Here is a 10198-nt window from a genome sequence, read left to right on the forward strand (position 1 = left end):
AGAGCTCCCGCATCAGGCTCCCTGCTCAGCAGGAAGTCTGCTTCTCCCTCTCACATGCCCCCTGCCTGTGTTCCCTCTCTCGCTGCCTCTCTCCATGTCAAATAAGTAAATAAAATATATTTTAAAAAACATACATTCTTACTGTTTTTCTGCTAAAATTGTGTCAATTTTCAACAAAAATGTTGAATTTGTCAATTTCTCCTTATGGTTCTGTCAGTTTTATACATTTGAACCTATATTATTAGGTCCGTGCAATTTATAATCTTTGCGTCTTCCTCATAAAGGTAACCTTGTAACCTCTTTATCTCAAAAAATATTTTATTGCCATAATGATTTTGTCTTTTGGTTAGTATTTGGCAAGTATGGATTCCTCCTTCCCTTTACTCTAAATCTGCCTGTGTCCTAATGTTACAGATGTGTCTCACGTCAATGGCAGAGAGCTGGATTTAAAACGGTTCAGTCTTCAATATTTGCCTTTTAACTAGTATATTTAGTCCATTTGTAAATAATTGTAACAGCTATTATTAGTATATGTGGATATATTTTATCTTCTTCTTGTCCAACTTTTTTTACACTAATATTTTATATTTTGTTTTGCATTCTCTTGATTTTTCTTTGATTTTTTTCCCCTCTGCTGATCTGTGAATGTAGCAGAAACCACTAGTGCTTTCTAATAACTGTTCTCTGTTCTTCCCAGCCTTTTTGCTCTGGCCAGTGGAATGTGGACAAAAGTCACGTACTCCACTTTCAGATCTGGCTTATAGCTCATTCTCTTTCCCTGTCCACCAGATCGCTGGCAAAAAACTCCAAAATCTAGAGAAGGGAAGAGCACCAAGGTGAAAGAAGTCTGGTTCTTTAATGACTGAATGTAGGGCACTCCCACCCTTATTCCAGCCTACACTGTAGAATATTCTGATGCCTGACTGTATGAAGTCACTGAGATTTTTGTACTGAAACCATTAGAGAAGCTATTATTATTTACCATAACTAATAAATATATTATAGATTGTTTCTGGAAAGTGTTCAGCTTTTTTCTCTTTGCAAACTGCCTCTCCCTTATTCTTCCAATGATCTCTTTCTGGAGTTCCTATTACACATATGCTGGACTTCGTCCTACTACTCTCCATGTCTCATAATCTCATGTATTAAACATTTAAACATTTTTAATTCAACTATAACTAACATACGGTGTTATATTAGTTTCAGGTGTACAATATAATGATTCAAAAATTCTACACAATGCTCATCAAGGTAAGTGTAATACTGGGGCTCCTTGGTGGTACAGTCGGTTAGGCATCCGACTCTTGGTTTCAGCTCAGGTCGTGATCTCAGGGTTGTGAGATCAGGCCCTGAGTTGGGCTCCATGCTCAGTGCAGAGTCTGCTTGAGATTCTCTATCTCTGCCTCTCCCCCAGCTCATGTTCCCTCTTTCCCAAATAAATAAATAAAATCTTAAAAAAAAAAAAAGATAAGTATACTCTTGATCCCCTTCATTTCACCCATCACCCCACTGGTCTCCCCTTGGCAACCAACAGTTTCCTATCCATATTTAAGTCTATTTTTTTGTTTGTCTTTTGTTTGTTTGTTCATTTGTTTCTTAAATTTCCCATATGGTTAATCTCATATTTTTAATACTGTAGTTTGTCTCTCTACATTATAGGTAACTTTTTGGATTTTCTCTTCCTAGTTTTATAATTGGTTGTTTAACCCACCCACTGATGTTTTTAATCTTCGTTATTTTTTTCATTTCTAAGAGTTCTTTTTGGTTCCTTTACGAATACCCTGATTTCTGAGAGGGAACACAAGCAGGGGGAGTGGGAGAGGAAGAAGCAGGCTTCCAGCTAAGCAGGGAGTCCGACACGGGACTCCATCCCAGGACCCCAGGATCATGACCCAAACCAAAGGCAGACACTTAACAACTGAGCCATCCAAGCACCCCTGTCTTTAATACATATGAAACATATTTTAGTTTATATTATGCACCTGATAATTCCAGTACGTTAGGTCCTTGCAGCTGTGACTCTTGCTATTTGTTGTTTCTGCTAATCCTCCCTTAGGGTACCTTTTGCCTTACGCATTTTATAATTTCTTTTTCTGAGCTCATGTTCATGGAGTTCTATGAGGTTTGGCAGGGAGGTTCTGTTTCCCCCAGAGATTATTTATATTTACTAATGACAGGTGCTGGGGGGCAAGGTACTATCCACCAAGCACCTTTTATATTAATCTCAACTTGGGTTTTTCAGACTATGCATGTTGTGTGAATCTGAACCAAAATCCCACAAGAGAGTAGGTTTGGGTACAAATTCTCCAAAAAAAAAAAAAAAAAGACATTAGTTGCTTGCTATTAGAGAAAGAACCAAGACATACATTTTATTGCTATCTAACACTTTCACAGAGAGTATAACCCTTCAGGGCAATTATCCCAAAGCAATTACTAGCTTTAACACTTGCTGAATTCAAGCTTAATTAATTTTTGGTCTCTTAAAGATTTCCCTTAATTTCTTCAAAGTTCATCTATGCATTTACAGAGGATTGTTGAAATATATTTTATAGTATGTTTTAGGTGTATTTTACTACTGTGTGTCTTGTTCGTCTCATTTTGTTGTCACCCTGCCCTAAATGAAGTACTCCTTGGGTTTTCAAACTCTGCAGCTAACCTCTATTCTCTCTCATTCCCTGCCAAATATCCTTCCATCAGGCTCCTAGACCAACAGAGTAAAAATATATAATGTGCAAAGTTTTAAGTCTCTTGGTAGACTTGGTACAAGTAATCAACTATTCCAAGAATTTAAGAGATACATGAGGAGGTCACCAGTTATTAACTGCTTTGCCATAATTAGTGAATTTACTGCATTCTGAGAAAACTGTCTCTATCTGGTTAGGAAGGACCAGGCAGAGAGGGTCTGAGATTCCAGCATTTGAATTGAACAATTAATGGAAAGCAAGAATGGGAGTTGCACATTTTTTATGACAAAAGCAAAGTTCCACTGCTATAGTTACCAGCACCATTTTTTACCTTAGTTTCATAGGGATTAAGACTTGCCACAGACCAGTTCCAAGAGGAAGGCTGCCTAGGAGAAGTAGGGTCAGCAGTCACCATCAACCAAATACTGGAAGTTAAAGAACACCATCATGACGTGTCTGGCGAAGGCAAGTATAGGAGATGGAGAGAATGACTGCTGTGTTAACCTCCACCTGGCCAGAAAAAAACTTTCCTAATCCAGGAAAACAAAATGTCTTGGGTCCACTTACATTAGCAAGTGCACTTTTACCTTTTCTAATGTCCAGTTGCCAGCCAGGGAGTTCCACTTTGAAAAAGAAGTGTTTTGCCAAATAAACCAAGTCCGTATTTCCTAGATGAATTACTCACATGGCAGAGAGGTTTTTCTGTTATTTATTCAATATATTAACCTTCTTTTGGTTTTTCCTCACCTGAAGCCATGGACGGGACTTCAGTGAGTTCCCTTTAGCTTCCGGTTTGAAGGTAACTGTTGCCCTACTGTGAATCATGGAGACTGTGAAATCCACACCAATGAGTGTGTAAAAGAAGTAGGCAGGGACAGGCAAGATGGTGATGATGATGAGGATGATGAGCAAGACTTTAGCCCATGATGGATAGACTTGGATCACCTCATTTGACTGTGGAGAAAGGGAAGGTTTAGAATACCGAGGTTCTCTGAAATGGAAGGCTGTAGAGGTTGGGGGTAGGGCATGAACCAAGGCCAGAGACTAGATAACTGAATCCCTAAGGGAACCAGGGAATAAGGTGACAAGAGTCCTAGAGGCCAGAGGAGATTGAAACGTCCTCTCCCACTCCCTAGGGGGTTCTGGGGTCTTAGAGGGAGGCTCACAATGCTCGAGTCCCAGGCCAAGTAGGTGATGTCCTTCAGAAGCAGATGAATCAGGGTGCTTACAAACAGGACTAGCAGCACAAACGGAGACAGAAAACACCACAGCCAACGATAGATGGGGGATATGGGGTGGCCCAACATGGTAATCAAGTCTGCAAGGAACCTGAGAGGAAGGGCCATAAGACTTTGGGGGGGCCCTTTTCAGGCCTTATCCAGCCTTGGGAAGGGGTCAATCCAAACCCAGCCTGGGAGACAAAGTTTCACATTTCTTAAACCTTTCTGTTCACCTCCACAACCAGTTTTCTTGCCTCTTAATTCATCACCTTTCAGTCTGATTTCTGTCCCAGTCCCAAGATTAAAAAAAACCAAAAACCCAAAACATTTCTCTTTTCCATCACCTTTAGAATAAAAGTCAATACATCCAGTTTCTAAATGTAGTTTCTTCAAGTTCATATATCCAGCTTTCTTTGGTGCACCTTCTTTGTCAAGGGAAAGAAGGCTTTCTTTCCCTTGACAAACTCCCCTTCCTGTCTAGATTCTGTTCAAGCACCCCCTCCTTGCCCTCTTTAGATAACCATCTGTGTTCCCAGAGTGCCCTTGGCTGCCTCTACCATAGGCTTACTATCCTGCTCCAAAATCTACCTAATGTCTTCTCCTTTCGACTCTGAGAGCAGAAAACTCAATATAATTTATCCCAGTATCCTCAGTGCTCACAAGGTCTGCCTGGCCCTTGGGCACACTCTGGGTAATATGTGAGAGTGAGTGTATGAATCACCAAACTGATGCCAAGAGCCACTGTCACCTAGAAACACTGCCACATTTGGATTACATGCTGTTTCTCAAATGTTAGTGTGCATACGATTTACTTGGGGTTCTTATTAAAATGCAGATACAGATGTAAAGGTTTGGGGTATAGCCTGAGGGTCTGCTTTTAAACTGCCAATGCTACCGTTCCAGAGCACACTTAGAGAAGCGAGGGATTCCAGGCCCACACTACCCTAGTTAAAATTAAGGTTCAGGAGCCACTAGGACTTGATATGGACTGTCCACCACTTTTCCATTCTATACCTGTTTTCTCCAGGAATTAGCCCATGCCTTCTCCTTCCCACCCCTGGGGGCTCTCCAAAAGCCTGGGTCAGAGGCCTGACAGTGAAAGCAGGAGGACCAGTACTCCCTAGGGGCTGTCGCTGTGTGGATGCATGACTGCAGATCCGGGGCTTGGGGCATCACCTCCTGGCCCCATAGATCCAGGCCATGGCTATGTTCTCCAAGATGATAATGAAGAAGAGGGGCAGAGATACCCAGTAATCATCCAGCAGGTTCACATAGTAGCTGCCCGAAGGCCTCACGAAGACGAGGCTGCCCAGGAACATAGGCACACAGACGCCCACTGAGGGAAAACATCAGATTTGGATCAAGGTCAGAATTCAAACTAGGTGGTGTCAGAGTCCCAGTAGGGTTAAGCTAAACAATGGTCTTAGGTAGAAGTGGGGTCATAGATTAGAGTACCTGTGAGCAGTTTTGTATATTTCCTGAGGGAAGAGAAAGTGTCCTGGAGAGGGGTAACAATGCCCTGAGTGATTCCTGTCATGGTGCTCAGCCCCAGGCTCACCAGCAACATGAAGGTGATGATGGCCCAGAAGGTGGATCCGGAAAACACAGAGATGATATCAGTGAATGCCACAATGGCCACACTGGGACCCTCCATAACCTGTGAGTGAAGGGAGGAAGAGCGAGGGCTCTGACCTCATTCTGTAGAATCCTAACTGCATTCCCGTCCCCTCCCCTGGGAAACCATCTGTAGCACTGTTAATAGACACTGTTGAACTCATCTGGCCTTGAGGCATGAGGACTTCATCCGACAACAGCTGCTGGTCTGGCAGCTCTTTGGGGTGGTATGAACAGGCTTATGTGAACTCCGGTGCTTGGTGCTACAGAGGCTACAACTGCCTTACTGCAATAGCGTACGGTAAACCTTTGTCTTGGCTGTCCAGGATGCTGCCAAGAATTGTCTTTCTGGATTCTAGAGACATCTATGGAGAGCTGAAGTTTCTGGTGCACTGGGGGGTTTTGAAGGGAACATGAGGACCCCATCCCCAGCCCTTACCTACCTCCTTCAATTCTTGAGCTATGCCGCAAGTGGACATATAGGGTAGGACCATGTCTTTGACTTGTTGAGGGAGGCTCTCGAGCCACCTGGAGTAGATGGAGCTTGGATCAAGATATATACTCTCTGGAGGGCTGGCCTCGACAGGCAGCACCCCGGAAGCTATCAGACCCAGCACCGTCTCAGCATTCCTGGGGACAGGGGTAGAATCACATAAAACCATTATGGCCCTTTAAGATAACTTCTCTTCTCTTCTCCATGAGAAGGAAAAGCACTAGTCTAGAGTTTCTGAACTGCACTGCAACCTAGGTCTCCAGGGTCCTAGTGCTCCCTGTCAGACACCTACTTCCATAAGGCGTCTGCCAAGGCCAGAGTTTCTGACTCACGTGGGGCCCTGGAGCCGGCCTTTTGTACATTGTCAGGGAGGGCTTTAGGACCTATACCTCCTACTAGACAATCTCAGGACAATGTTAAATCTTCTCCGCTTTCCTGACCAGCTGGCCTCTCCAGTCTCCTAAAGTATAACTCTTCGCTTTCTCTACTTCGGCCACACTCAACTATTCGACCTGCTGCAACCGGCCATGCTCTCCAGCATGCCCATATCTTTGGCATAAGACATTATCTCTGCCTAGAACCAACCACATTCTGCTCCTGCTCAGTCTCCCCCAATTCTACCACTATACTGTTCTCCATACGCAAATTCCTACAAACGCTCACTCAACTCCCTGAACTCTATTTATTGCCATGGAAAGCTATTCAAGATCTATTTCCATAAGCGCAAGTCAACAAGCTGCAGGAAAGTAGTATGGTTTCATCCAGTTTTTTCAATGGCGTGTTTCTCTATGTAGGTCTAGGAATAGGAAACACTTGAAAGAATACTAGCTGTGGTTATCTGTCAGGAGACACCACTGAACTCAGGAGTGCCTCCAGGAGGAAGTCTTCTTTGACTGCCCCACGATGTTAACAGTTTGCTCTTCTGCATTTCTCGTCACCCCTACTACCAGTTCTCATCTCCTTGTCATTATCTATTTAGTATCTCCTTCTTCAAAAGACTGTGATTTTCCTGAGGGCAGGGATAATGGTCTGCTTCACCACTGGTTGTGTTTCCAGAACCCAATAGAAACACAGGGTTGCCAGACAGATGTTTTATAAATGTCTGATGAGTATTTTTAGAATGAATCTCACAGGAGAAGAAAATCAGGAATGGATTAAGGGGACTCTGGTGGGGCAGCAGGTGCTTTTTTTTTTTTTTTTTCTTATCTAATGATTCCACTGAAGCCATTCTCCCAATTTTCCATGGCAGACCCCAGTTAAGAATGGGGTGAACACAACTTTGAAAACCTCCAAGTTTGGGGCTTCCCTAGTTTAGAAAGGCAGCTCTGAAAGAGAGAGAGTCGGAGAGATTCAGGTGTTCCAAAGCTTCAGGTGGCTCCTGTCTGAGGGTCCCATATTGACTGAGCCAACAGCCCTGAGGGATGGGGGCCTAGACTGGAATTTCGTGAGCTATTTCTCAGACTTTGGTCTTTTTGATGATCTCCATATGAAAGATTGGTCTCACTTCACGTAACATCTTTCAGTGTTCTCTGTGGCCAAGTGTCCCATTATGGCAAATACAAACACGGTGGCAGTCAGCGAGGCAGTCAAGTTGAGCAGAGCCACAACAAAGGCATCCATGACACAGTTGTTGGCCCGAGGGATGTATGAGCTGATTGCAGTGAAGCTGCCAAAGCCAGGGCCCATGGATAAAAAGAGCTGGTTCCCTGTCCGGCGCCACACTTCCACAGAGTACAGGGCTGGCACCTGGGGAGAGGTACTGTGTAAACTGGGATATAAAGGGAAGGGGGTAAACCTTGATGTGATGGAGGATGAGAAGGCAGTGGAGGAGGGAGCCCCCAGGGCCTCTCTCAGAATAACAACAATTCTGTCCCTGACACCCCCATGTGGATAAGAGGATCAAAGGGCAGGGAACACCTCACCTTGGCAGCCAACAAATTCTTGAGACCAAAATGTGCACCTTCCAGCATGAGACTCCGGATAAGGAGACAGAAAAGGATGACGTAGGGAAGGAGTACTGAGACATACAGCATCTGAGTAGGAAGTATGATTCAGAAATAGAGGTCAGCAAAGGCAGAAGCTGGGACGGTAGGATCCAAGACTACTGAGAGTCAAAGGTCATATTAGAAGGAGTTAGAAGTTGGGAGACCTACAGGCATCAAGTTAGGAGAATATTAGGGGGTCTCAGAAAGAAGGGAGTCTATCGGATTTTAAGTTAGAGGATGGCTCACCTTTCCAGTGGATTTTGGTCCTTTGATCATGGAGATACAGATAATAAACCAGGTCACAAAGAGAGAGACACTGAGGTGCATAACTGGTAGCCCACCCACTTCAATTTCATCCGTGGCCTTCAATACATTCCGGTACCAAAAGTATATGGTAGACGTTGTCCGCTCACATTCAGGATCTGAGGTGAACTCGCCATGGAGGAAACTGCAAGACCACAAGCCTCCCTCTTCCAATCCTCCTCCACCCCCTCGTTCAATCTCCATCATCTTCCCGCTCATGCCTAGTCTCTCAGCGATCCTCTTCCTTCTTCATTGCCCGAACCTTTTACAGCCCTCCCACTGGCCCTTCTCTTCCCTCTCTTCTCACCAAAATAACTGGAGTTCTTCAGTAAGGGGCACGTTGACCAAGGCAGTGGAGACTGGAAAGACTGAACCAAATAGAAGAGATTCCAAGCCATGAGCACACTGTAGTATGAGCCCACGATGCAGCACACCTAGGGACCATGAAGAATTCTGGAGACAGGAGAAGAAAGGTAGGCCAGCAGAAGGGAGGGGATTTGACCAGAGGACTGTGGAACTGAAGAGACTTGACCCACAGAAGTGAAGTCATGGGACCCCTCCCAGGACAAGGAACTGTTGGGGTGGGAACGGGGCATAAAGGGTAGGCCTGGGCAGCCCAAGACTCCTTACCATGAAGCTGCTGTACCCCACACCACCAATCCAGGGGCTGATGACCTTCCATATACCAATGCTGCCCTGACGCATCCTCTGACCAGCTGCCATCTCCAGGAATAGAAGAGGAACCCCGATGAAGAACAGCATGAGGATGTAGATGATGAGAAAACTGCCTGTGCAGGGGGTCAGGAGGGGCTCTGAGAAACCACCCGGCTCTTCAGTGCCTGGACTTCCTTGGGGTCTGGGAAACATGTTCCCCACCAGTGACCTCCCTCACAGCTACCAGCATCAGGGCTCAACTATTTCCACATCCCTCATAGTCCCAGGTGTCCCTTGAGTCCCCAGTTCCTGGAAGACCAGATGCCCAGTTTCCACTCCCTCCCTGAATCTCGGCCTTCAGCCCCACCATCCTCACAAGCCTAAGTGTTCCGATATCCTGCTCACACCCACCTAACATGCTAGGTTTTCAGGTACCTGGCTCCAGCATTGGTGGTACAGTGGTGAGCACAGCTGCCTTCCAGGTACCTGGTTTCTGCCCTAGTCGGGTTCCCAAATCCCCCCACCCCTACATATTTCAGAGACCCCAGAGTAGCTAGGATAGTCCCCAGGCTTACCACCTCCATTGTGAAAACACAGATAAGGAAAGCGCCAGATGGTGCTCAGTCCCACACAAAAGCCCACATGGGCCAGGAGGTACTCAGTTTTATTGGCCCAGGATGGTCGATCAGTGGGGGATTCCTCCTTTGGCTCATCCTTGTTTATGGTCTCCAGTATTTTATCATTATCTTCATCAGACCAAATATATGATGACACCGTGTCACACTTCTGTCCCTCTGCCATCAGTTCCTCAGTAGCCAAATCAGACTTTAAGAGCTGGGAAGCTGAGGTAGTAGCAATCAGGGATTTGGAATCCAAAGGTCTAGAAATCTGGGATTTCTCATCTTGGGCGTCCGTGTTTTCACTAACAGATGTCATCCTGGGTGGATTCTAGTTCCTGCTTCTGCAGGGATGGGGCTTCCTTCTTTGTTGACCTTAAGGACATCAAGAACTACAGACTTCAGATACATAGGCTAAGGAAAGACAAGACTCATCCCCTAAGAACCCCTGAGGCCTCCCAAACCCTTTCATCCTTATGTGAGAAGAAAATGAAGTCTCTACCTATGAAAACATACCAAGGGCATGCATGACTCTAGAAAGTAATAATTTTAAAACAATACTATCTACAATAATACCAAAAGACATAAAATGTCTAGGAATAATTTTAACAAAAGATGAGCAAGGTCT

General features: G+C 44.9%; 1 protein-coding gene across 1 annotated transcript; it reads right to left on the bottom strand.

Annotated features, from left to right (window-relative positions):
• Window positions 1-765: 765 nt before the first annotated feature.
• Window positions 766-9889, bottom strand: LOC308358387 (orphan sodium- and chloride-dependent neurotransmitter transporter NTT5-like; the record flags this gene model as incomplete). Its single annotated transcript, XM_080828571.1, has 12 exons — window positions 766-813; window positions 3432-3638; window positions 3851-4013; window positions 5081-5240; window positions 5360-5561; window positions 5962-6148; window positions 7516-7757; window positions 7934-8044; window positions 8243-8418; window positions 8607-8733; window positions 8930-9087; window positions 9529-9889. 12 exons carry the CDS (start codon window positions 9887-9889, stop codon window positions 766-768), a joined length of 2142 nt encoding a protein of 713 aa, XP_080684697.1.
• Between the last annotated feature and the right edge of the window lie 309 nt (window positions 9890-10198).

This window comes from Martes martes, assembly GCF_963455335.1.
Source record: "Martes martes genome assembly, chromosome: 17".
Taxonomy (NCBI): Eukaryota; Metazoa; Chordata; class Mammalia; order Carnivora; family Mustelidae; genus Martes; species Martes martes.